We start from the raw sequence: 27,483 nt of genomic DNA on the forward strand, positions 1-27,483 counted from the left end.
CGCCCGCGATCCTGACCTGAGCTGAAGAAAGATCCTGAATCACTGACCACCCATGGGCCCCGGGTCGAGGGGTTTTGGGTGGGGGAGCTGACGTGCTCTGGGTTTGTTTTAGAACAATCGCCAGCAGCCACGTGGGAGACGGCGTTGGCAACAAAGGGCAGGTCCGCTCTCTTTCCTTCCCTGCTGCCACACCCCTCCCTTGGCTCAGGTCCCTTCTCTTACCTGGGCCTGTTGCAACATGTCCTTATGGTCCTGTCTGCTTCAGGTGCAGCTCCCCTGCTACGCAAGTGTTCGTTGTCCGGCCAGGGTAATGTAACTTGCGATCAGAAATCTTGTCCTGTGGGACTGGGTGACTGGACACCTCTTGATTCCCCGTCAGCCGCAAGCTTAGAATCTGCAGTGCGTGGCATGGCACACTTTGCTTTCGGTGATCCTGTCACGCTACTCTGGCTATCCCCCTGCCAGCTGGAAATCTCCATGTAGATGTCTCAGCATTTCGGCAGGTTCATTATTTCCAAAAGTATGCTCGAGATGCCCTGCCTGTGTTTTCCTCCTTGCTACCACAGCCCTCCAAGTCCGTGAAGGGTGCCACACTGTTCGTTCCGTTGACCGGCGCAGAGGAGAGGAGTCATCCTGGATCTCTGCTCCTACTCAGCCCCTTCCTTGTGTGATCGATCCTTCACCCAAGCCTGTGATGTCATCTGCTAAAGATTTCTGGACTCTCCCTCCTTTTCTCCACCTCTCCTTCTGCCCTGTGAGCCTGAGTTACGGTCGTGTGGTGCGAGCCATGGTGCTCATCTGCTAGCTGCACCTCCGGGGACTCGTGCCTCCCTCAGCCTCTAGCTGCCCCTGGAGCCTGAGGTTTGTGGAGGGCACATTGCATCATGTCACTCCCTGGCCTCGTGGCGTCCTGTTGGCATTTGAAAAGTTCCTGATGTGGTCTGCGTGGCGGCCCCATCCTTGCTTCCCCAGTGTGGCTTCACACCAGCCTTGCCTGCCCTCCGGGATCCATTCAGTCCGTCAGATGTGCCCTATACCCACCGGTCTTAGGGCTGAGCAGCTGCTCCCTGTGCCCAAGAGGCTCTTGCCGTGGTGGCCCCGGGGGGATGTTGAACTGAAGAATGAGGTGACCTGCCTTGGGACCTAATGGAATCATTGTAGCTTATCTGTTGAGAAAACTGAGGGTGCTCCGGGATGGAAGCAGGGAGATGAGTAGAAGGCTACTGGAATATACCAAGACAGGTGCTGCCGGGCTGGACTCAGGCTGCTAGGGGTGGAAGTGCTGAGAATCCAGTGGATTCGGGTGCATTTTGAAGGAAGCACTGATGGGACGCCCTGCCAGGTTGGGTGTGGGTGAGGCTGACGAGTCAAAGAAGAGGCCCAGCCTTCTGGCTCATCTCCGCGGTGGCTCCCAGCGGGAGGCCCGTGACACCTGCACCTAAGGTGTAGCCCGTTACATGTTCTGTGTGCATCTCCTTCGTGGTAGTGCGGTCGCAGTGCGGTCATACCATCGTTTGTCTCCCCCGTGCCGATGATGGTGCCGTGAGGGACCGTGTCTGCCCTCGTGCCTTGTGCACCGCAGACCCCTCGTCACGATTTCTCATCTGGTAAAGTGATGCGGAACTGAAGGTCGGTGTTCAAGGTTCTGTTTCCTGCCGAGGTCTCCAAATGCCTATGTTCTGTTTCACCTGTTTTGAGCGGCCTCTGTGTCTTAGAGGCCAGGCCGGGGGCTTTAAGACTGAAATGCTATGGTGAGAATTAGAGGGGTTACTCTGATTTCAACCAAATCAAAAAACAACCCCCTTGGCTTGCAAGTGGGTCAGAGGATCACGTCTTGGGAGAGGCAGCGTTTTCCCGAAGGCCTAGGTCTTTGCAGCGCAGCGGTTGCATCTTCACGGCCATGCCCAGAGAGTAGGGCTGAGATTTTGATCTGAAATGTTTTGAAGCTGGGGGCTGCTGCTTTCCTTTCCGAGAAAAGATGGGTCACTTTAGAATTAGAGCATTCTGGTGAGGATATGTTAGCTGCCAGACTTGCCTATAAGAAAGTCCAATAGATCATGGATTCTGTGGATTTTCTGCTCTCCCTCCCTATCTTGTCCAAAAAGGAACAAATTAAAGTTTGGAAACTAGCTCTTGAAAATCAATGGTCTCAGATCTAGGATGCTAAGTATTTTTCTTTGGACAGGTAAATGTTTTTGAAAAGAGTTTATTTTAAAGGAATCTCTATACCCAACGTGGGTGGGGCTTGCACTTACAACCCCGGAGACCAAGAGTCACATGCCCTTCCGACTAAGCCAACCAGGTGCCCCTTAAGGATTAACTTCTTTAGTGAGAAAAGTGAATACCTTTCCCCCGCTCAGTTGCCTTATTGGAATACACCGTCAATATGATGTTTTGCCTTGTTTTTTTGTTTTTTTTTTTTTTAATGGCTGTATGATATTCCATAGTGTGGTTGTACTTTGTGACTTTTTTTTTTTAAGGTTTTATTGATCTACTTGAGGCAGAGAGAGCACACACACGTGAGCACAGGGTAGGAGCCGAGGGAGAGGGAGAAGCTACTCCTCGCTGAGCGGGGAGACCAACTTGGGGCCTGATTCCAGGACCTTGGGATCATGACCTGACCCAAAGGCAGATGCTTAACCAACTGAGTCACCCAGGTGCCCTGTCACTATTCTTTTTGTTCACCATTTTGGTAGCTGTGATTTTGCTGTTAAGATAGTCCCGTGATGAACATCTTTGCATATGCGTTTGAGTTTTCCAGGGAGATGGATTTCAGGGGAGAGGCTTCTGCCCCATGGCCCTTCAAAGAGGTCATGTCCGTTTCTGTTCTCACCCATGGTAAATGAGATGCGAATCATAGAATATTCTCAGTCTCTTAAATGGTTTGTCACTGGCAGGTGGAAAATAGTGCCCCTTTTAAATTTACGTGTGTGTGTGTGTGTGTGTGTGTGTGTGTGTGTTGTAAAGATTTATTTGTTTATTTGAGAGGGAAAGTGGGGGAGGGGCCGAAAGAAAGGGAGAGTGAGAATCCCATGCAGACTCCCTGCTGAGTACAGAGCCCCACTGGGGCTGGATCTCATAACCCTGAGAGCATGACTTGAGCCAAAATGAAGAGTTGGATGCTTAATCGATTGAGCCACCCAGGTGCCCCTTAAATTTATATTTTTATAATCACTAGTAAGACTAAGTTTTCTTTTTTTTTTTTAAATGATTTTATTTATCTATTTGTGAGCAAGTGAGAGAGCACAAGCAGGGGGAGCAGCAAGGGTGAGGAGAAGCAGGCTTCCTGCTGAGCAGATGCCTGGGATCAGGACCCCAGCTGGAGGTAGATGCTTAAGCAACTGAGCCAGCCAGGTGCCCCACGACTGAGCATTTTTAGTTGGTCGCTATCACTAAAGTTTTTCCATGAACCCTCTGTCCCTATCATTTTCCTACAGGGTTGTTGTCTCTTTGTCTGATCGTTTCTATTTTTATTGTTATTTGTAAGAGCTTTTTATGCGTGTGATAGTAGTCCTTTGTCTCTGTATTTGTTGCAGTGGTTTCTCTCAAACTGTTGCTTGTCTGTAAGTTTAGCTTGTTCCATCGATTTCATGATACATTTCCTTCTCAATTTTTTTGGTGCCAAATCTGGCAGTCTAACTTTATGTCTTGCGGCTTTTGGTTAATGATTGATTGATTTACTTATTTATTAAGATTTTATTTATTTATTCATGAGACCCCAGAGCGAAAGAGAGGCAGAGACGGAGGCAGAGGGAGAAGCAGGCTTCCATGCAGGAGCCTGATGTGGGACTTGATCCCAGGACTCCAGGGTCACGCCCTGAGCCGAAGGCAGACACTCCAGCGCTGAGCCACCCAGGCATTCCTCTGTATTAAATTCTTTTATGTACTTTGGAATGAAGGTGATGCTGGCCTCATAAAGGGAGTTTGGAAGTGCTCCGTCCCTTTCTATGTTTCGGAGTAGCTTTCGTGCAATAGGTATCGTTTCTTCCTTAAACGTTTGATAGATAGAATTGCCCTGGGACTCCATCTGGCTCTGGACTTCTGTGTCTTGGATGACTGCTTCAATTTCCTCCATGGGATCCTCTCAATAGATGCAGGCAGAGCATTTGACAAAATACAGCAAACTCGTTTTATGAGGCCAGCATCACGTGAATTCCAAAGCCAGACAAAGACCCCACCAAAAAGGAGAATTATAGACCAGTATCCCCGATGAAGGCAAAAATTTTCAGCAAGGTACTAGCCAATAGGATCCAACAGTACATTGAGAAGATTATTCACCACGACCGAGTGGGATTTATCCCCGGGATGCAAGGGTGGTTCAACACTCATCAAACCATCAATGGGATAGATCATATCAACAAGAGAACCTTTGCCTACTTATGGTATGTCTTGGAGCATTCGGTTTCAAGGGTGCTTTTGGAGGTCTACTGTAATTGTCCTTGCATTGCTTCCTTCCCTCTGGTGTCTTACATTCTCTCTGGCACCTTATGTTGCCTCTACGTCAGATTTAATGAACGATTCTTACTTTTGTTTCCTTGAATCAAGAGATTAGAATTCTCTTTTTCCATCATGCTTTGGATCGGTAGGTACCTCATTTAAAAATAGTGTAAGTTAATGGATGTTGTTAACAATCCGTATCTACAAAAATCACCTCTATTAGCGTTCACCGAAACAAAACAGTTCTTACGTGTACTGTCACGTAGCCGTGCATGCTTCGTTCTTTTTTTTTTTTTTTTTTTTTTTTTTTTTGCATGCTTCGTTCTTGACTTCGGGGTGGAATGGCTCTTTTCATTTTGATGCGTAAACATTTTGACTTGTGAAGTTACGTAGTTGTAAATTGATTGAGAGCTCCCGTAGCCTGGCTCTCATTTTAATGATAGGGTTGTACCAGGGAATAGCACAATTTTCTTAGTTCATCTCAGCAGCTGTACTCCAGGAAGGAAGAGAAAGGGACAGTCACAGCAGGCATACCATACCTTTCCAGGGAGCCCTACCCTGTGGACTTCAACATGCTTGTGATTGGCCAGAACTAGGCCCGTGGTCCTGTCCCTAGCTGCAGGACCATGTGGGAGGAGAGAATTTCTCACAGGGCAGATTGATACCTTGCACAAAATTGGGGTCCTCTTAATAAGGAAGAAGGGGTAAGGGAATATTGAAAGGGGAAGGTGGAGGGCGAGCTATATGTCTCATCTTTGTTTTTCCCCCATTAGGATTTCCCCAGGTAGAGGCATCTTTGTGGCTCTGTTGAACATCTGACTGGATCTCCGTTCAGGTCATGATATCAGGGTTGTTGAGATCAAACCCCGTGTTTCGCTCCATGCTGGGCGTAGAGCCTACTTCAAAAAAAAAAAAAAGAAAGAAAAAGAAGACGAAAAGAAGAATTTCCCCAGGTATTCTTAAGAGACAGATGGGAAGGGGAAGGAAGAAACTAGAGGTTGAAGACCAGGGGAGAGAGGGAAGTAATGTATAAAGTCAAATGCTCAGCTCCTCAGTGTTCAGTTTGATGAGGGTTATGAAGCGTGTACGGTTGAGTCTCGAACAACATGGGTTTGAATTGCATGGGTCCACCTACATGTGGATTTTTCGATAACTAGCGCAGTACTGTAAACATATTCTATGATTCTCCTAAAGTTTTCTTTAGCCTAGTTTATTGACAGAATACGATATGTGATACACCTAACACACAAAATATGTGTTAATTAACTATTTTATCAATAAGGCTTCTGGCAACAGTAGGCAGTTAGTAGTGAAATTTCTGGGGAGTTGAAAGATATATGCCAATTTTTGACTGCACGGGGTATGGCACCCCAGACTCCTGCGTTGTTCAAGGGTCAACTGTGTATCTATGAACCACCAACAAAAACAAGGTAAAAATATATCTGAAAATCCACAAGTTTGCCTTGTATCTCATTGTGAAACCTATGGTAGATTCCATTTGCCTGTTGTTGTACGTTGTGTAAACGGAATCACGCAGTGTGTATTCTTTTCAGTCAGTGTGTTCTTTGAGATCTATGCATGTCGTGTGAACTTCTCAAAGCTAGACAAAGTCAGATGCTAGTTAAAGTAGCGAGGACAGATTTTAATCAGTAATCAGGATTGCAGTAAAGAAAAGAGTCTAGCATCAATGGAACAGAATAGAGAATCCAGAAGTGGACCCTCAACTTTATGGTCAACTAATATTCGATAAAGGAGGAAAGACTATCCACTGGAAGAAAGACAGTCTTTTCAATAAATGGTGCTGGGAAACTTGGACATCCACATGCAGAAGAATGAAACTAGACCACTCCCTTGCACCATACACAAAGATAAACTCAAAATGGATGAAAGATCTACATGTGAGACAAGAGTCCATCAAAATCCTAGAGGAGAACACAGGCAACACCCTTTTTGAACTCGGCCACAGTAACTTCTTGCAAGATACATCCACAAAGGCAAAAGAAACAAAAGCAAAAATGAACTATTGGGACTTCATCAAGATAAGAAGCTTTTGCACAGCAAAGGATACAGTCAACAAAACTAAAAGACAACCTACAGAATGGGAGAAGATATTTGCAAATGACGTATCAGATAAAGGGCTAGTTTCCAAGATCTATAAAGAATTTATTAAACTCAACACCAAAGAAACAAACAATCCAATCATGAAATGGGCAAATGACATGAAGAGAAATCTCACAGAGAAAGACACAGACATGGCCAACACGCACATGAGAAAATGCTCTGCATCACTTGCCATCAGGGAAATACAAATCAAAACCACAATGAGATACCACCTCACACAAGTGAGAATGGGGAAAATCAACAAGGCAGGAAACCACAAATGTTGGAGAGGATGTGGAGAAAAGGGAACCCTCTTACACTGTTGGTGGGAATGTGAACTGGTGCAGCCACTCTGGAAAACTGTGTGGAGGTTCCTCAGAGAGTTAAAAATAGACCTGCCCTACGACCCAGCAATTGCCCTGCTGGGGATTTACCCCAAAGATGCAGATGCAATGAAACACCGGGACACCTGCACCCCGATGTTTCTAGCAGCCATGTCCACAATAGCCAAACTGTGGAAGGAGCCTCGGTGCCCATCGAAAGATGAGTGGATAAAGAAGATGTGGTTTATGTATACAATGGAATATTACTCAGCCATTAGAAATGACAAATACCCACCCTTTGCTTCACCGTGGATGAAACTGGAGGGTATTATGCTGAGTGAAATAAGTCAATCGGAGAAGGACAAACATTGTATGTTCTCATTCATTTGGGGAATATAAATAATAGTGAAAGGGAATAGAAGGCAAGGGAGAAGGAATGTGTGGGAAATATCAGAAAGGGAGATAGAACATAAAGACTCCTAACTCTGGGAAACGAACTAGGGGTGGTGGAAGGGGAGGAGGGCGGAGGGTGGGGGTGACTGGGTGACGGGCACTGAGGGGGGCACTTGACGGGATGAGCACTGGGTGTTATTCTGTATGTTGGCAAATTGAACACCATTAAAAAATAAATGTATTATTAAAAGAGAAAAGAGTCTAGCAAGAATGAAACTCAACGTCTTTGTACAGAGAGCATTTGAAAGAGAGAATGAGCGAGTACGGCCAGGGCAAATAAATCCTTTCGAGAAGAAAAGGATTCCCAAAAGTAGGAAAGGTGTTGAAACCCTGTGAAACTACCTGCATTTCTCACTGGGAGACAGGGACCGGATTTTTCAATGTTGGCTGGAAGAAACAGTAGATGCTTTGAGATTTCTCAGGCAGGAACCTGGGGGTACAGGGGTCGTCATAGGGGTGGGGCCCTGAGTGGTAGTTTACATTTCCCACCAGCAGTGTATTAAAACTACAGTTGCTCAACGTCCTCGTTAGCATTCTGGGTTGTCGGTGAGGGTGAAAGAGCATTGTTCATTATGGACTCACATTGCATTTCCCTGGTGACTAATGATCTTAGACATGTTTTCGTGTGTTGCTTGGGCATTCGTATGCCTTTTCTGCACTGTGTGTTCAAGTGTTTTGTTCACTTCTGTTGTTGAAGTTGGTTTTGGTTTTGACTTCCTAGCGTTTAGTATATGTTCTGGATAGGAATTCTTTGTCAGAAGAATGCATTGTAACTATCCATGACTAGGAAAATGAAAATTGAATATATATATATATATATATATATATATATATATATATATATATAATAGCATCAACAAACATGAAGTGGTCGGGGTGGCTCAGTTGATGAAGCATCTGACTCCTGATCTCAGCTCAGGTCTTGGTCTCTGGGTCGTGAGTTCACACCCTGCCTTGGGCTCCACGTGGGGCTCCGTACTGGGTGTGGAGCCTACTCAAAAAACCAGACCAACAGCAGGAAAACAAACTGGCTAAGGATAAATCTGATGAAAGACATGAAAGACCTTGACACGGAAAACCGTAAAATATTGTTGAGAGGAGGGATCCTTGGGTGGCGCAGCGGTTTAGCGCCTGCCTTTGGCCCAGGGCGCGATCCTGGAGACCCAGGATCGAATCTCACATCGGGCTCCCGGTGCATGGAGCCTGCTCCTCCCTCTGCCTATGTCTCTGCCTCTCTCTCTCTCTGTGATGACTATCATAAATAAATAAAATTTAAAAAAAAATAAATAAAGATATTAAAAAAATATTGTTGAGAGGAATTCAAGAAGGTTGAAAGAAATTAGGGATGTGCTTTGTGCATGTCTCGGAAGATTCGATGTTATCGAGATGTCTCTTCTCCACCACTTGATCCACGCAGACAATGCAATTTCATTCAGCGTCTTAGCCATCTTGTTATCTTTTATTCTTTTTAGAAAATATTAGCCAGTTGCTTCTAAAAGGTATATGAACATGCAAAAGTCTAGAAAAGCACAAAGTCTTCAAAACAACCCAGTTGAAGTACTCATAGTGCGTATTTCTGCTTAATTTACGGCTTACGGTAAAGCCGCAGTAACCAAAGTCTTGAGCATAAGGATATTATCCTTAAACAGAATAGAGAGTCCAAAGAATAGACCAAACAGGAGTACTGTGGATGGATTTTTGCCCAGAGTGTCAAGTCAGTTCACTGAAGGAAAGAGAAGTCTTTTCAGTGAATGATAAATCTGGGTGAACTGGATATGGAAATGGAAACAAAATGGACCCGATCCCCGTCTCATTCTGTCTACCTATATTAACTTGGGATGGGTCATAAACCGAAACATGGAAGCTATATAACCAGGGGCATCCGGGTGTCTGAGTTGCTTAAGTGTCCAACTGTTGATTTTGTCTGAGGTCATGATCTCAGGGTCATGAGATCGAACCCAGAGTAGAGCTTCGTGTTGGGCCCTGTGCTCAGCGGGAAGGAAGACAGCTTGAGATTCTTTCTGTCTGCCCCTCCTGCACTCACTCCCAAATAAAGCTTCTTTTTTAAAAGGAAAGAAAAGCAGGGAGGGCTAGAATCATAAAGTTTCTATGTGTGTGAAAGATTGGAGAAATCTTGACAACCTTGGGGCAGGCAAATGTTTTGTAAACAGGACACTAAAAGCCCTAAGTCCAAAGGAAAATAGATAGGCTACGAAAATGAACAGGTAAGGTAGACTGGGAGAAAATGTTCAGAATACATGTTCTTTTATTTTAATTTTTAAAATTTATTTATGATAGTCAGAGAGAGAGAGAGAGAGAGGCAGAGACACAGGCAGAGAAAGAAGCAGGCTCCATGCACTGGGAGCCCGACGTGGGATTCGATCCCGGGTCTCCAGGATCTCGCCCCGGGCCAAAGGCAGGCGCTAAACCGCTGCGCCACCCAGGGATCCCCAGAATACATGTTCTTAAATGTTTCAGTTTTCCAAAAGTCCTTTAGCATTATTGAGATCCATGGCTCCCTCTTATTCTACTGTGTCTAAAGCGTTTGTTTAAGTCAGATAGAAGATATTGTACCACGGAGACTTTCTGATTGGTTTCTCCTCCTCATTTCACCTTCTTGTGGATGTTGATTCCTCTTGCATTAATGTCTTGTCCACTATGGAGGGACGACTTACGATAGAGACAGTGGATCTTAGATCATATTAATCTTCGCGAGGTAATTGGGTGTTAAATGAAGCCTGAAGGCAAATCGAGTAGGGTCCTTTGGGAGGAAGCGTTAGCCAAGGTCTGAGTGAATCGATGCTCACCGTTTTGTTGTTGTTGTTTTAAATATTTTATTTATTTATTTGTTTATTTATTTATTTATTTGGGAGAGAGTCTGTGAAGGGGAAGCGCAGAGGGAGAGGGACAAGCAGACTCTGCTCTGAGTGTGGAGCCCCAACAGAGGGCTTGATCCCATGACCCGGAGATCCTGACCTGAGCCAAAATCAGGAGTCAGACACTTCCAATCGACTGAGCCCCCTGGTCGCCCTGGTTTTTGTTTTTGTTTTTGTGTTTGTGTTTGTTTTTGTCTTTTGGGGGGATTAAACACTTAAGACCTTGCCTCTGTGCTTTGAGGAAAGCAACAGGGTTTAGAAGAAGGGAAACAGACTCAAAGTCTGTTTCGGTTCAAAGTCTGTTTCTCTTAAGACTTTATTTCCCACCTTCCATTTTTAACCAAGAAGACAACCAACAGGAAATAGAAACCAAAAAATGAGGCTAAACGATGCAAAACGTGAATGATAAAACTTAAAAATAAGGGGTGGAGCAGTATCTTAAAGGCCAGTGTGCAGCACACAGGTAATATTCCAAACTTGAAACTTGATTCTGAGAGTATTGGGTTGGTTTTTGCAATTGCTTATACATCCGTTGTAGGTGAGTGTCTATGTAGCTGTGTTACATGTATATATGCGGCGTATATACGTACAGAACGAGACACCCACATCCACACTCACACATACACACAAACACCATGGAAGCAGCTGGAATGTAGAGGAGGGATCTAAGTCCAAGTGGGTAAGTGGGTTTGAAAAGCAGTAGAATTAAGTTTCCTACCAGGTTGCACAGCTCGAGGGAAACACCCTTGACTTCTGTAAGTCGGTGCCTTCTGCCTAAGGTCCTTCCCCGGGTCGTACCTGTTCCTGTTTGCCGAGCCTCTGAACTAATGTCCGGGATTGTAGTAAGCAGTCATGAGTGTTGAGTAGAAGTGAAGTGAACAGGCGCCAGCCTTGCTCCTCACCGGCTAGGGCAGCAGGGAGAGCCCCTTCCCATTCTCTGAGATGAAGGAAAACCGAGGGGAAGGCACGTCACACCTTTCTTGTGAAGTTCCCACTGTTGCAGGCGACACGCGTGCCAATAGGGCAGAGTCAGTGCTGCTGAATGAGCAGGTGGTTGGATCAGATCGGTGTTTCCCGCAGGGCAGTGTGAGATGACTTTAGGTGGCACACAGGATAGATGCTTTATTTTTTATTTTTTATTTTTTTAATTTTATGATAGTCACAGAGAGAGAGAGAGAGAGAGAGAGAGAGAGAGGGAGGCAGAGACACAGGCAGAGGGAGAAGCAGGCTCCATGCACCGAGAGCCCGACGTGGGATTCGATCCCGGGTCTCCAGAATCGCGCCCTGGGCCAAAGGCAGGCGCTAAACCGCTGCGCCACCCAGGGATCCCAGGATAGATGCTTTAAATGTTGATCATTGGTATTTATTAGAGAGTGTGTTTGGAGAAAATATTAGGTGGCACGTCAGACGGGGTATTAAAAGAGTGAGTTGATATAAAGGAGTATTAGGTTATGTGAATGTCATGAACATTTCAGAAGCAGCGTGGAATGAATGAAGGCTGAGTACAGGCCTCTCTAAATCTGAGGGTTTTGAGTCTTTGGGTTTTATTTATTTATTTACTTTCTTGGGGGGGGGGGGCGGAGAGAGACTGAGCAAGAGAGAGCGTGCGCAAGCTTGCCTGACCAGTGCTGGGGAGGGCCAGAAGGAGAGGGAGAGAAAGAATCGCAAGCAGGCTCCACGCCCAGTGCAGAGCCCGACGCAGGCAGGCCTTGCCGTCAAGACTCTGAGATCAGCACCTGAGCTGAAAGCAAGAGTCGGTTGCCCAACAGGCTGCGCCACCCAGGCACCCATGATTTCTTCTTGATATGTCCTGCGGTCACTGCCACGTCCTGTTAGGGTTGTCATTATCTGTGCAGGTGGACATGCTCCTCGTGCTCCTCATGGCCTGGCTGGACAGCTAGCTGCACCTGCAGCCCCTGGTGCTTCCGTCCACATCGCATTTAAGGGCCATTTGAAGAAGGAGCACAAATCCTGATTGCTGTTCGAGGTCATCCATTGATAGCTTCGGCTGAGATCAGGAAAGACTCCGTGACAGAACCCAGGGTCGGTGACTTGGAAGGAAATCTCGGAGTGGATGATGAGGATCACTTGAGAAGAAATGCAGGCTGGCCAGTGCTCTTGGCGACACGAAGATCAGTCATCGTTGTGTAGAAACTCCCAGAGATCCTGGAAGGGAAGACTTAAGCAACTCCTCTTCAGCAGCCTTTGCCTTGCAGTCCGTTCCAATAAGTCCAAACGGGCTTTTGATTAAGCAGACACAATTCCAATTGTAAGCACTCAGAGAAACCATTAACTACCCAACGGTGTTTCTTCTTTCTTTTCGGAGTCTTAACGGTTGATGGTGTCTTAGAATGAAACATGCCATTTGGTTAGGGTAGAGAAAGTTTAAACAGACCCATTGAGAAACACACACATGCCCCAGAAATCTCTGAGCAGGGTCTCCTGCTTCTCTGCTGTTGTTCAGCCGCCCTGCCTACCTCCTGCTACTACTGGGACATTCCAAGGAGCTTCCTGCCCCCAGAGCGTTTCTACCTGCGATTCCTCCTGTCTGGAATGCCTTCTGCACAGCTTTCTGCAATGGTGTCGCCCTCCACTCAGCCATCCCCTCTTCAGAGAAGCCTTCTCTCTCACCTTCTCTAAAGTAGATCCTTCCATCCCCCCTGCTGTTGTCCTTGTTCTGACCTAAGCTCTTCTTTCTGTCTCTGTCCCTGCCCTGCTTCACGCCTGTGAACCAATGCCCGGCCCTTCGCCGACGCTCCACAGATACGGCTTGACTGAATCCACAGTATTAAACTGATGGCAATACAGACGCTGCTCCATGTGTTCCAGGAGAGGGCAGTAGGAAGTACTTGGAGGAGCTCCCGGAGGAAGGCAGCTTGGTCAGCTTTTCAGCTGTTCGAGTGCTGGGCAGTGGAGCGAGCGAGCCAGCGCCTTCTTTGTGGGGCGTGCTCAGGCAGTGGCGTGGTGTTGTTGCAGGGATCTTGCCCTGGATGTGAGGGTTGAGCAGGTCGAGTCTAAGGGCCCCTCCCGCCAAACATCCACCTGTGAGGACTCTTCTCATCACCCGGCTGTGTGTGGTTCCTGCTCAAACCACAGGGATGGCTTCTACCACTAGATGGCGCCAGACGGTGCCTTTGAGGGCAGTGCCCCTCAGACCACCATCAGTGAGAACACCGTTTTCTTTCGTGTTTTAAATTACTGAAGTATACTCGGTCTGTACGATGTCATATTAGTCTCCGGTGTGCGACATAGCGATCGGACGAGTCTATACATTACTCAGCGCCCCCCACGATCAGGTACAGTCATCCTATGCCACTGTACAGCCTTGTTACAGTATTATTGACTCTATTCCCTGTGTTGTGCTTTTGTGTTGGTGGGTCATTTATGTAACTGGATGTTTGTACCTCTTAATCCCCTTCACCAGGGGCGCCCATCGCCCCCCCGTCCCCCCCCCCCCCCCAGCAACCACCAGCCTGCTTTTTGTGCTTAGAGTCTATTTTATTCTGTTTGTTTGCAGAACACATTCTTCAGGGCACTCCTCCCCTGAACACACACTTTCAACAGAAGCTTCCCAAAACAGCCTTTACCTCTTAGAGTGTGTAATGAATGTCGATATTTTCCGTTTTCCTGTAGTTGACTGCATTCTCTAAGATGGAGATTTGCAAACTGTGACATTGGTTTATGATACGGATGGGTCACAGTTCATTGTTTGGGAAGCATTATTGTAGACAACTGAGCCCGTTCACTCTGCAAAGCTCTGTGGGTCAGTTTCCCTTGGACCGTCTGGGCGTATAGCAAATTGTGTCCCTTAGTGAGTAGCTCATGTATTTCTGTGGAGTTGCTGCGTTGAGTAGCTTCCTTCTGAAGGCATAGCTTCCTTCTGGGTGTCTGTGGTTGTGGGAAGGTAGAAAGGAGAGACTGGGTGGGAAAATGTCGTGGATTAGCACAAACTGTAGTCAGGGCAGGGGTAAGGAAGCCTTGTCCGTGGCTATAACGAGAAGATTCGATATCACTTCTGGGCACTAAGAACGTAGCTGGGAGACGTCTCCTCTCTCTCTCTCTCTCTCTCTCTCTCTCTCTGTCACACACACACACACACACACACACACACACAGCTTACCCCTCTCAGCTTACTCATCAAGCAAGTGGAAATGAGCTACTGAACACAGGATATCACTTAGGATGCTTCAGGGTGCAAGTAAGCCAAGACCCAGCCCATCTTTCTCACTTACTTATTTATTTACTTATAAAGATTTTATTTACTTATTCATGAGAGAGACACACACACAGAGAGAGAGAGAGAGAAAGAGAGAGGCAGAGATAGAGGCAGAGGGAGAAGTAGCCTCCATGCAGGGAGCCCGATGCAGGACTCCGGGAGACGCCCTGGGCCAAAGGCAGGCACTAAACCGCTGAGCCACCCAGGCATCCCTAATTATTACTTTTTTAAAAAAGATTTACCTCTTTGTCTCAAAGAGAGGAAATGAGCAGGGGAGTGGAAGAGGGAGAGAGAGAATCTTGGCGCAGACCCCCTGCTACGTGTGGAACCTGACGTGGGGCTCGATCCCAGGACCCCGAGTTGATGACCTGAGGGGAAACCAAGAGTGGTCACTCCAACCGACTGAGCCACCCAGGCTCCCTTTAAAAGCTAAAGACAGGGGATCCCTTGGTGGCGCAGTAGTTTAGCACCTGCCTTTGGCCCAGGGCGGGATCCTGGAGACCTGGGATCAAATCCCACGTTGGCCTCCCAGTGCATGGAGCCTGCTTCTCCCTCTGCCTGTGTCTCTGCCTCTCTCTCTGTGATTATCATAAATCAAATAAACAAACAAACAAACAAGCTAAAGACATGTTTTAATTCACAGATACCCATTGAGGGGTAGAGTAGACTCCAGGTGCATAGTGGCTTGGCGTGGCCTTAGGGATCCAGGCTCCTGCCATTACTTCTCATTGTCCTAAGGCTGGCTCCGCTCCTGGTTGCCAGAAGACCTTCGGTGGTAAACCGGGCTTCAGCTCCCTGGCTCAGAATACTAAAACTTTGATCCTTGGGGTGTCGGCTGGGAAGCGTTTAGGCTCCCGTAGCCTTTTCCAGGTTGCAGTGTAGGCCACTCTAACACTTTCTCGGTTGTAACTGTAGTGTTTGTTTGTTCCTGGATTTCCCACCGTGACCTCCTCGAGGGACGTGGAATGAGCGGTATCTACTACAGAGTCGGGGAAATCCTTAGGTAGTGGTTAGTCTTACACAACGGTTCCGGTCTCCTTTCCTGTGGACACAGAACTTCTGGTTGAGCAGAGTTGTCTGAGTGGCTCTCACCCGTGAGTTTGCTGCGGAGTGAATGAGTGGGGGCAGGTCTCCTGGGTGAGGTATGAGGTGAGGTTATGTGCTCTCTAGGGTCCTGGGAAGGAGTTGGCCCTATGAAGAAAGAGAGGGAAGAAATGGCCGCTGTGGGGAGGGTGAGGGGCTGTGTGTGTGTGAGCAGCAAGACGGATGGCTGCGCCTGTTGACATGTGTAATGGAGCGCCAGATGTGCACGTGTTGGCCTTTTGACGTAGGTGATTTTCCTGCTTGACCTGGTTCCCGAGAATGGGCCTGAACCTGCTGACCTCTACTCACCTGCCTCCTTTCGTCCCTTCCAGGTTTGCAGTAAGCATTGGCTACTGGCATGACCCTTACATCCAGCACTTTGTAAGACTGTCTAAGGAGAGGAAGGCTCCCGAAATTAACAGAGGCAAGTGGTGACCCCCGCCCCCTTCTTCCCGAATGTCCTCTCATTAGCACAGAGGCCTGAAGTTTTGGAGATTCGTTCTATTTTTTTTTTAATATAATTTTTCTTCATATTTTTTTTTAATTTATTTGACATTGAGAGTGAGAGCATGGAGAGTGGTTGGGGGACTGAGGGAGAGTGAGAAGCCGACTCCCCATTGCGCAGAGAGCCCGATGCAGGCTCGATCCCAGGATCTGGAGATCATGACCTGAGCTGAAGGCAGACACTGAGCCGACAGAGCCACCCAAGCACCCCCAGGGATTCCCTCTTAAAATGAGAGTTCCAGTGTTCACTCTCTCCAGTGGTTTCTGAAGTGCTTCTTTCCCAGCATGCTCACCAACATAGCGTATCATGAAACTTCTCATCTTTGTTTATCTGATTTGTGAAAAATGCTATCTTTACAATAATTTTATTTTATATTCCTCCTATTTTGTGGTGAAGTTAAAGATCATTTTTACATGTTTAAAAGTTTTAAAGTGGTGGTACCTGGGAATAGGGACAGGGTAGTTACTTGAGGCGAGGGTGAACCCAGTCATCAGGAAGATAGGGCAAGGCCTGGCTAAGAGGCCTCAGGCCTCCGTCCCATGCTCTTGTGGCAGCGTTCCTAACAGATGCTGCAGAGCCAGGGACCCTCTATCGGGCATCAGGAGGTGGGTGCCCCAGGAAGATTAGCAGCCATCTGTCCTTCCCAGATAGCCTGTGGTGAGCATCTTTAAAATATTTTCCCCAACATCTAGTCTGTTGTGGATGATATACTTTAACACACAATAAAGATGATTTACTGGATGCATAAAATACAAACTCAAATTATTAATTAGGAGAATCAGTAGACAGAATTCCTATGTCCAATTGCTGTAAGTCTCTAAATGCCACTGCAGTGAGGTTTAAGATAGTCATCCTTTCAGCAGCGGGGCTTTAGAATGCAAATTGTATTCCTTTCCCCCCTCTTCGATTTCCCATCTCCTGTGCTCCAGCTCCCCACCTCAGAGCTGAACAATTCAATTTTTTCAGCAACATTTGCCTGGTGCCTTTCTCTCCCCCAATCACGGAGGCCATTTTATAAACATAGAAGCTCTTACCCACTCGGCATGGAGATGAAGGGAAAGTTTTAAGAAAAACTTTTTTTTTTTCCTTTTTGCTTTTATATTTATCTGCCCCGTTCCTGACCCCAAAAAACTATTTTTGTCATGATCTTCTATTTTAACTTTTAACACAGGCCTAAGGAGCTTTCACCTAGCCAGGAGAAAACAGGTTTTGAAGAGGAACAATTAGATCTGATATTTTGTTGCAAAACACTTGTCTTTCCTAAGTGAAATCATGGGACAGTTTATTTTTCAGATAGGTAATTCCACTATTAAATAGATTGTACTTGCGTTGGTTCAAACAGCTTTAAAAGGGGATAGAATTTGAAAGTCACTGTTACTCTTGTGAATTTCACAGATAAAGCGCTGACCCTGCAGAAGAACAGAAGTGTCCTGTTTTGCTGTTCTCCTGGGGTGGGCTTTGCAGGGATGTCTGATGTCTGACCTCCATGAGCCATAGCTTCTGTCTGTCTCTCTTTCAGGATATTTTGCTCGAGTCCACGGCGTCGATCAGCTTATCAAGGCCTTTCTACGGAAGACAGAATGTCAGTGTCAGATTCTAAATCTTGGGGCTGGGATGGATACCACCTTCTGGAGGTTAAAGGTATATTAAAACTCCCCTTCTTGGGGATCCCTGGGTGACTCAGCAGTTTGGCGCCTGCCTTTGGCCCAGGGCGCGATCCTGGAGTCTCGGGATCGAGACCCGCATCGGGCTCCCTGCATGGAGCCTGCTTCTCCCTCTGCCTGTGTCTCCGCCTCTCTCTCTCTCTCTGTCTCTCTGTCTCTCTCTCTCTCTCTCTCTCTCTCTCTCTCTCAGTGTGTCTATCATAAATAAATAAATAAATCTTTAAAAAAAAAAACAACTCCCCTTCTTGTTTGCCAAATTGTTTTGTTTTGTGAAGGTGCCTGCGTGGCTCAAGAACGTTAAAAATATATTCAGAGGGAATCCAGTGACCGGCTGCCGGTCTCTTCACCCCATCGCTAGGTGCTTGCGCCTGCTGCCACCATCAGCCACCTACGTGATGTCACTAGGGCCATAGTGGAGGATGTGCGTCTTGATTGTCATCCTTTGCTGTTACAAACAGGGCTTAGGATCAAACTCCTTGTATACATTGCGTGTGCACGTGTGGAAGAACCCTGCCAGTGGATTTGCTGAGACTGACAGCCCATGCATTGGCCATCCTGACAGTAACTGAGATTTTGTTGTCATCAAGACAGCGTGTGCGGTATAGTTTGGAGATGAGCGAGGCTGGGTGAAGGTACTATGACAGAAAGCCCTTTTGTAGCTCTTCCCTGATGTGATTCCCCCCACCTGTGTTAGGGATCAAGAACAGGTATCGTTCGTTGCACTCACTCACAGGAAAGGGGATGGTCCCGTTAGTGGCGGAACCAGGACCGAAGCACCGGTCTTTGATGCCGGGCTAGAATCGTACCTGCCCACCTTTTCCCTACAACACCTTCACTGATTGCACCTTCCTTTTTGTAGGTTCGTACAGATTTTTCTCAGTTCTTCTATCAGGTCCGTCATGTGGCAGTGATGGGTACGTGCGTTTCCCCAGGTTTCTCGCAGACGTACACCAAGAAAAGTCCGTGTGTGGGGGCCTAACAGCACCTGCATAGGCATTTTGTCCCTAATCAGTTCACTTAATAAGGAAGTCTTTGGTTGTCAGTGCGCTCGACCTTTCTGCTACTCAGGCAAGAACCCAGCAGCCTCAGCACCACCGGAGTAGTCATTGTTTGCCCCTGCACTATTCATTCAGGATAGGATCGCTAACGTTTATGAAGTGCTGGCAGTTATGGGACCTTGTGAATTAATGTGAGAGCTCTGGGGTGGGAGGGTTAGAGATCGGGAAAGGGGGTGCTGCAGGAGCCTGTGTCTTCCCCAGATTGGGCGGCCAGTGGGGCTGATGCCTGGAACAAACTGTGCACTACAGCTCCGCCATGTCCAGGCTCCGCTCCTGTTCTCTGCACAGAGCCCTGTGGTTGTTCAGGGGGGTCTTTGCCGTACATGGGGCAGTGGTGCCTCTGTACCTCAGAGACTGTGCTGTGGGGGAAAGACCCGGGACAAAGCACAGTGGCTGGCAGAATGTGGACCGTGGTCACAGAAGCCACTGAAGAAACGCCTCCTTCTTGCCTGACACCCTTTCGACCTGATCTCATGATTTGGTATCTCTCCTCTGTCATGTAGGTGCGTTACTAATGAATACATCTGAGAGTTTTATTTCTGAGCAAGGTACGCCGAGACTAAGTACCCCTTCCAAGAAAAAGGTTCTCTGTCAGGAGTGAGGGAGGTGAATAACACAGGGTCTCGAAATTTTCTGGAGGTTTTTTTTTTGTTTGATAATTATATTGTTCCAAAGAGTTTTTAACAAATCAAAGTTTGTTTTTTTGTTTTTAAAGATTGTATTTATTTATTCATGAGAGACACAGAGAGAGGGAGAGACCCAGAGAGAGGGAGAAGCAGGGTCCCTGCAAGAGCCTCATGCAGGACTGAATCCCAGGACCCCGGGATCATGCCCTGAGCCAAAGCCTGATGCTCAACCCCTGAGCTACCTAGGTGGCCAAAATCTAGGTTTCTCTGGGGAAAAAAATCCTGTTTGCTCTTTGGAACCCAAGCCCAGTGGGCCAAATTTAGCTTACAACCTCTTTTTGTGGGAACCCTGGGTGGCGAAGGGGTTTGGCGCCTGCCTTTGGCCCAGGGCGCGATCCTGGAGACCCGGGATCGAATCCCACGTCGGGCTCCCAGTGTATGGAGCCTGCTTCTCCCTCTGCCTATGTCTCTGCCTCTCTCTCTCTCTCTCTCTCTCTGTGTGACTATCATAAATTTAAAAAAAAAATTAAAAAATTGGGATCCCTGGGTGGCGCAGCGGTTTGGCGCCTGCCTTTGGCCCAGGGCGCGATCCTGGAGACCCGGGATCGAGTCCCACGTCGGGCTCCCGGTGCATGGAGCCTGCTTCTCCCTCTGCCTGTGTCTCTGCCTCTCTCTCTCTCTCTCTGTGTGACTATCATAAATAAAAAAAAAAAAAAAAAAAAAAAAAAATTTAAAAAAAAAAAATTAAAAAATTAAAAAAAAAAAGATCTCTTTTTGTAAGTAAAGTTTTATTGGAATACGGCCGCTGCCATTGACCTACATCTTCCCTACCTCTGCTTTACCACCACAGCAGCTGAGTTGAGTAGTTAAAGCAGGAGCCATCTTGTGGCAGCCCGGGTGGCTCAGCGGTTTAGCACTGCCTTCAGCCCAGGGTGTGATCCTGGAGACCCCGTATTGAGTCCCACGTTGGGCTGCCATCATGGAGCCTGCTTCTCTCTGTCTCTCTCTCTCTCTGTATCTCTAATAAATAAATTAAAAATATTAAAAGAAGAAGAAGAAGAAACCTTCTGGCTCGCAAAGGCTGAGATACTTTCTGGCCCTTCACAGCAAGCTTGCTGAGCCCTGTGTTGAGATATATGTGCTTCTGTAACAGAGTGGGGAAAATTGTATCTTCCAGTCTTGTTGTCTCATGCACTTTCCATCTCGGATGGTCCCCTGGCAGCACCAGTAGAGGCTTAGCTGGGAGTCACAGGCGTTTTGCTGCCACAGTCGTGGGAGCTTGTCCTATAAGATCTCGGGGTCCCTAAACTGTTGGGGCAGTTGACGTCTCCCACCTTAAGGCAGTGGACCCTATTAGGACCCTGGAAAGCCTGCACGGCCACAAACAGAATAAAGGCAGACTGAACCCCTGTGAGGGACCTCGGCTTCTTGGTGTCTCCTGAATTCTGTTTCCACACAACCGAAGGATCAAGTAGGCGGGGATGGGTCTCAAGTCGGGCAGCCCGTGTCGTGGCCAGCCTTTCAGTCTGAGTGATGCCCTTTCTCACAGCTGCCTCTGGCTGCCCTACAGTATGAGGCCCCGTCTTATATGTCTTGCCTTCCTCATATGACACATGAGTTCCTGGCAAGTGGAGTGTCAGAAGGCTTTAGGGAATCACAGAATAAAAGCCAAAGTGTCACATGCCACAGCCATTTTGCTTCTTTGCCAAGGCCGAGAGAGAAGGTATGTGTTCCTTAGAAGCTCCAGGTGTGCCTTCTGGAAGCCTTCCCTCCACAGTGACCCCTTACTCAGAATTCTAATGAGGGCCAAGTGGCTGATGCATGGGAAAGCTCTTTGTGTTTTGTTTTGTTTTGTTTTTTTAAGATTTTAAAAGTTATTTTAGAGAGAGTGAGCCAGGGTGAGGGGCAGAGGGGGAAATAGAATCTTGAAGCAGACTCCTCCCTGAGCTTGGAGCCCATCTTGAGACTCGATGCCAGGACCCTGAGATCATGATCTGAACCAGAATCAAGAGTCAGCCTCTCAGTTGACTGAGATACCCAGGTGGCCCAAGGGGGAAAGCTCTGTATAATAAAGTAAGAAGTTCTATAGGAGGGACACCTGGGTAGCTCAGTGGTTGAGCATCTGCCTTTGGCTCAGGTCATGATCTCGGGGTCCTGGGATCAAGCCCACATCAGGTTCCCTGCAAGGAGCCTGCATCTCCCTCTGCCTATGTCTCTGCCTCTCTCTGTATCTCTCATGAATAAATAAATAAATAATATCTTAAAAAAAAAAAGTCCTATAGGAGATGTAGGATTATATGCTGTCCCGGATTTGCTTTTAATTGTTCTCATTGTCTTTGGGGATTTTAGATTGTCCTTAACCTTTCATATCGTGTGAGAACAGTTCTTGAAGGGTGCTGTCGAGTTTCCTAGCAAAAGTTATGTCCTCCTATGTCCTCAGCATTTCCTCCAGATCCCTTCAGATAGCTCGTCTGTCCTCGTGCTCTGCATACAGGCCAGCATGTGTGGGGATTCTGAGCATGAACGGTTGAGGTGGGTGAGCTTATCTCCTGTGATGTGTCAGGAAATGGTCTTTTTCTCTGTTATCCTGTCCCCCTCTCTCCCTCCCCTCCTTTCTCCCACACTAGATCCCCTGAGATTTTCCACCTGGGTGGGGGCTAACTGGATCTCACAGTTCTGACACTTGCCCTCGGGTCCTCTCCCACAAGAAAATGCTTGCTCTTGCCTTCTGCCCCCATCATGCTGGGCCGGGGGTGGGTGTTCCCCCAACTCCCCACTGCCCTATCCCTGTTTCCCATCACTTGATACTATCTACGTATGTGAGGCTCTTCCTGTGTAGTTGCTCAAGTCAGAAACGATTGTGTCCTCCTGACCCCTGCTTTTCCTTTAGCCAGCCAGCACCTGCAAAGCCACCACCACATTCTGGACACCAGCAACTGTCTTTCTCTTTGTCTTTTTTTCCCCCTTTTAAATCAGTGGTTCTGTATGCCTGAAATATAAGTACAGGTGGACATGGGGGTGTTGAAAGGAAACATGGGGGGATGCCGAACAAGTCACCGGGTTGTAGGGAGCCTTGTTTCTTGCCAGGCCTAAGGAGTGTGAGGAGCTGCTGCAGGCAGTACTCAGTGTGTCATTAAAAGAGGCCAGAAAGGGATGTCCCTACGGTCTGTGCAGTTGGTGAGCTGAGGAGAGAATGCGTTCAAGAATAGTCATCAGGGCTGAGTGAGTGATTGGACACGACAGATGGAGAGTATGTGCTCAGATGGCCAGGGGCTGACCAGGCTGGGTACGCAGAAGGGGGAGCAGGGCCGTGTGTGTGTGTGTGTGTGTGTGTTTATGTCTGCATATGAGTGTAATTGTGTCTCTCTCTGTGTCTATGTGTCTGTGTCTATGTGTGTGTCTCTTGTGTCTGTGTGCGGGTCCTTGTGTGTCTGTGTGTATGTGTGTTTGTCTCATTGTGTGTGTGTTTGTGTGTCTCTGAATATGTGTTTCTGTGTATGTGTCTGCGTGTCTGTGTGTGTGGCACTTATTTTATTGCAGCCCTCAGTAAAAATAAATGTGCATCCCGGTCATGCCCCATATGTGTGTATTCGTGTCAGTGAGTAGTAAAAGTCCAGCAATGTCACTTACTGAGGCAGGCCATTGTGAGTGTCACTCGTGTATTTATTTCCTCATTAATCCTCACACCCCCGTGAGGTGCTGTCATTTCATCTACTGTACACACGAGAAAGCTTGGCCCAGGGAGTTTAGTGACTTCCAAGACTTCACAGCAGACACATGTTGGAGCTAGATCTGAACCCCATTCTCCCACTCCAGAGGGACTGCCCTTTACCACCAACCCTGCTTTCCAAAATCACGTGAAAAATAGATTTCTGACCGTATTGTTCCTGACTTAAAACGCCCCATTGCTGTTTCAGGCCTAGTACTCATACATGAAGATGATCAGTAAGTTGTATGAGTGAATACATACTTAGAAAACTTACTGTGTATCTTTCCTCAGGATGAAGATCTGCTCCCAAGTAAATATTTTGAAGTCGACTTTCCAATGATAGTCACGAGAAAGCTGCATAGCATCAAGTAAGTGTGGGTTGGACCAGAGGACAGAGCCGGGTGGATTCAGAGGCAGCGTTCAGTAGGGGCCAGTCTTAATTCCAGAGACCTCATTTTAGGGGACTCTTCCCTTGACCCCATCCCCCCCCCCCACTTTCTTGCTAACCTTGGGATCGTCATTCTAGCCTGTCGAGCAGTCTTCACAATGAAATATACCCTGCCTTGTGGCTGTTCTGTCCATTAACGTCATTTGAAAGAAATGACCTATAGTAGTTTCATCATCTGGGTTTTTTTTTTAAGATTTTTATTTATTTATTCATGAGAGACACAGAACAAGAGAGAGGCAGAAACACAGGCAGAGGGAGAAGCAGGCCCCGTGCAGGGAACCTGATGTGAGACTCGATCTCGGGTCTCCAGGATCATACCCTGGGCTGAAGGCCGGCTAAACCGCTGAGCTACCCGGGCTACCCTCATCTGGGTTTTTAATGTATATTTTGTCTAGTTCTTTATCTTCAAGGCATAGAAAAGTGCCCAACCTAGGGCACATGCATAGTAAATATTGTTTGAGTGAATGAATGGAATGCTGAAGTTAGTCGCTCACTAACCAGACAAAAACCCCACCAAAAAGGAGAATTATAGATCAATATCCCTGATGAACACAGATGCAAAAATTCTCAACAAGATACTAGCTAATAGGATCCAACAGTACATTAAGAAGATTATTCACCATGACCAAGTGGGATTTATCCCCAGGATGCAAGGCTGGTTCAACACTCATAAAGCATTCAATGTGATAGATCATATCAATAAAAGAAAAAACAAGAACCATATCATCCTCTCAATAGATGCAGAGAAAGCATTTGAAAAAATAACTGCATCTTTCTTGATCAAAACTCTTCAGAGTGTAGGTATAGAAGGAACATTCCTCAGCATCTTAAAAGCCATCTATGAAAAACCCACAGCAAATATCATTCTCAATGGGGAAACACTGGGAGCCGTTCCCCTAAGATAAGGAACATGACAGGGATGTCCACTCTCACCACTGCTATTCAACATCGTACTAGAAGTCCTTGCCTCAGCAAAGACGCAACAAAAATAAAAGCCATTCAAATTGGCAGAGAAGAAGTCAAACTCTCCCTCTTTGCAGATGACATGATACTGTACATAGAAAACCCAAAAGAGGGGATACCTGGGTCGCTCAGCGATTTGGCACCTGCCTTTGGCCCAGGGCGCGATCCTGGAGTCTCGGGATCAAGTCCCGCGTCGGGCTCCCAGCATGGAGCCTGCTTCTCCCTCTGCCTGTGTCTCTCCCTCTCTCTTTCTCTCTCTCTCAAATAAATAAATAAATCTTAAAAAAAAAAAAAAGACTCCACCCCAAGATTGTTAGAAATCATACCCCAGTTTGGCAGTGTGGCAAGATACAAAATCAATGCCCAGAAATCAGTGGCATTTCTATACACTAACAATGAAACTGAAGAGAGAGAAATTAAGGAGTCAATCCCATTTACAATTGCACCCAAAGTATAAGATACTTAGGAATAAACCTAACCAAAGAGGTAAAGGATCTATACCCTAAAAACTACAGAACACTTCTGAAAGAAACTGAGGAAGACACAAAGAGATGGGAAAACATTCCATGCTCATGGATTGGAAGAATTAATATTGTGAAAATGTCAATGCTACCCAGGGCAATTTTACACATTCTATGCAATCCCTATCAAAGTACCATGGACTTTCTTCAGAGAGTTGGAACAAACAATCTTAAGATTTGTGTGGAATCAGAAAAGACCCCAAATAGCCAGGGGAATATTGAAAAAGAAAACCAGAGCCAGGGGCATCACAATGCCGGATTACAGGTTGTACTACAAAGCTGTGATCATCAAGACAGTGTGGTACTGGCACAAAAACAGACACATAGATCAATGAAACAGAATGGAGAATCCAGAAATGGGTCCTCAACTCTGTGGTCAACTAATATTCAACAAAGCGGGAAAGACTATCCACTGGAAAAAGGACAGTCTCTTCAATAAATGGTGCTGGGAAAATTAGACAGCCACATGCAGAAGAACGAAACTAGACCATTCTCTTACACCAGACACAAAGATAAACTCAAAATGGATGAAAGATCTAAATGTGAGACCAGATTCCATCAAAATCCTAGAGGAAAACACAGGCAACACCCTTTTTGAACTTGGCCACAGTGACTTCTTGCAAGATACATCTATGAAGGCAAGGGAAACAAAAGCAAAAATGAATTATTGGGACTTAAGATAAAAAAGCTTCTGCACAGCCAAAGAAACAGTCAACACAACTAAAAGACAACCTACAGAATGGGAGAAGATATTTGCAAATGACCTATCAGATAAAGGGCTAGTATCCAAGATCTATAAAGAACTTATTAAACTCAACAGCAAAGAAACAGTCAAATCATGAAATGGGCAAAAGACATGAACAGAAATTTCACCGAGGAAGACAGACATGGCCAACAAGCTAATGAGAAAATGCTCTGTATCACTGGCCATCAGGGAAATACAAATCAAAACCACAATGAAATACCACCTCACACCAGTGAGAATGGGGAAAATTAACAAGACAGGAAACAACAAATGTTGGAGAGGCTGTGGAGAAAGGGGAATCCTGTTGCACTATTGGTGGGAATGTGAACTGGTGCAGCCACTCTGGAAAACTGTGTGGAGGTTCCTCAAAGAGTTAAAAATAGACCTGCCCTACGACCCAGCAATTGCCCTGCTGGGGATTTACCCCAAAGATACAGATGCAGTGAAATGCCGGAACACCTGCACCCGATGTTTATAGCAGCAATGTCCACAATAGCCAAACTGTGGAAGGAGCCTCGGTGTCCATCGAAAGATGAATGGATAAAGGAGATGTGGTCTGTGTATACAATGGAATATTACTCAGACATTAGAAACGACAAATACCCACCATTTGCTTCAACGTGGATGGAACTGGAGGGTATTATGCTGTGTGAAGTAAGTCAATCGGAGAAGGACAAACATTACCTGGTCTTATTCATTCGGGGGATATAAAAAATAGTGAAAGGGAATAAAGGGGAAAGGAGAGGAAATGAGTGGGAAATATCAGTGAGGGTGATGGAACATGAGAGCCTCCCAACTCTGGAAAACGAACAAGGGGTGGTGGAAGGGGAGGTGGGCAGGGGGATGGGGTGACCGGGTAACGCAGGCACTGAGGTGGGCACTTGACGGGATGAGCACTGGGTGATATGCTATATGTTGGTAAATGGAACTCCAATAAAAAAATAGAAAAAATTTTTTTTGCTTGAGAAGAGGCAGGAAACCAGAGATAGCTTGGGAAACACTAAACATTGGGAAAATTCTTGCCATGATTTCTGAGTCTTCAGTATTTCATGATCAGATTGTGAGTTGACATCAGATTCTGAGTGTAGTGCTTAGTGACCTAGCCTGAGAGTCGATCCACAAAGTTTTACTGCGAGTGCCGAGGACCGAATATCATGAAGCAGAAGTCCCTGTGGAGCGCTGCTTTGAACAGGAGCAGGATGTACTTGCCATTTCTTTAGTGGATTTTTGCATTTTTGCTGAAACTGTTTGCATTTTTCCTCATTTCTCTCTCTCTCCCATCTTCCCAGAGTCAAGCCTTTCTTATCACAACCCATTATAGAATTACATGCAGACGACACACTTCAAATCGGCAAGTACCCTTAACCTAAGTGATAGAGTATGGACTATATGACAATCTTTGCTTTTTGTCCCGCTTTTCCTCTTAAAGATGGTGTGTTGTGTATATATGTGTGTATGTGTGTGTGTGCCTATGTGTATGCACACATGATGTCAGACAGCATGTACTCTTGCTGATACATTTCCACTGCATCACATTTACTGTGAAGGAGTTTAAAATGGTTGTTTGACTGGCTCTTCTTAGATATCCATAGGACCCCGATCCTAAATCTTTAAAACATTTTTTTCAATGAGTTGCAAATGTTTCAAAAATAGATTTTTTTTTTCCTGAAAGTCTCCATTTCCAGATTTCCTTGGGAAAATCCAATCTGGCAGCATGAAACCCTGACTCCTGCATGGTTGCCTCATGGAGGAGGGC

The 27,483-nt window shown here is 46.5% G+C and overlaps 1 protein-coding gene across 2 annotated transcripts in view; it reads left to right on the forward strand.

The window, feature by feature from the left end:
- Positions 1 to 27,483, forward strand: part of LCMT1 (leucine carboxyl methyltransferase 1) — a 52,008-nt gene that overhangs the window by 3,356 nt on the left and 21,169 nt on the right. The window contains exons 2-5 of one of the 2 annotated variants that reach the window (XM_055339956.1): positions 15,821 to 15,912; positions 17,513 to 17,634; positions 23,342 to 23,418; positions 27,017 to 27,078. In XM_055339956.1, the coding sequence (XP_055195931.1) occupies positions 15,821 to 15,912; positions 17,513 to 17,634; positions 23,342 to 23,418; positions 27,017 to 27,078 (353 nt within the window). The remainder of the gene's footprint in view (positions 1 to 15,820; positions 15,913 to 17,512; positions 17,635 to 23,341; positions 23,419 to 27,016; positions 27,079 to 27,483) is intronic. The other variant, XM_055339957.1, reaches the window with a different exon arrangement.

This window comes from Nyctereutes procyonoides, unplaced genomic scaffold, assembly GCF_905146905.1.
Source record: "Nyctereutes procyonoides isolate TBG_1078 unplaced genomic scaffold, NYPRO_anot_genome, whole genome shotgun sequence".
Classification (NCBI taxonomy): Eukaryota; Metazoa; Chordata; class Mammalia; order Carnivora; family Canidae; genus Nyctereutes; species Nyctereutes procyonoides.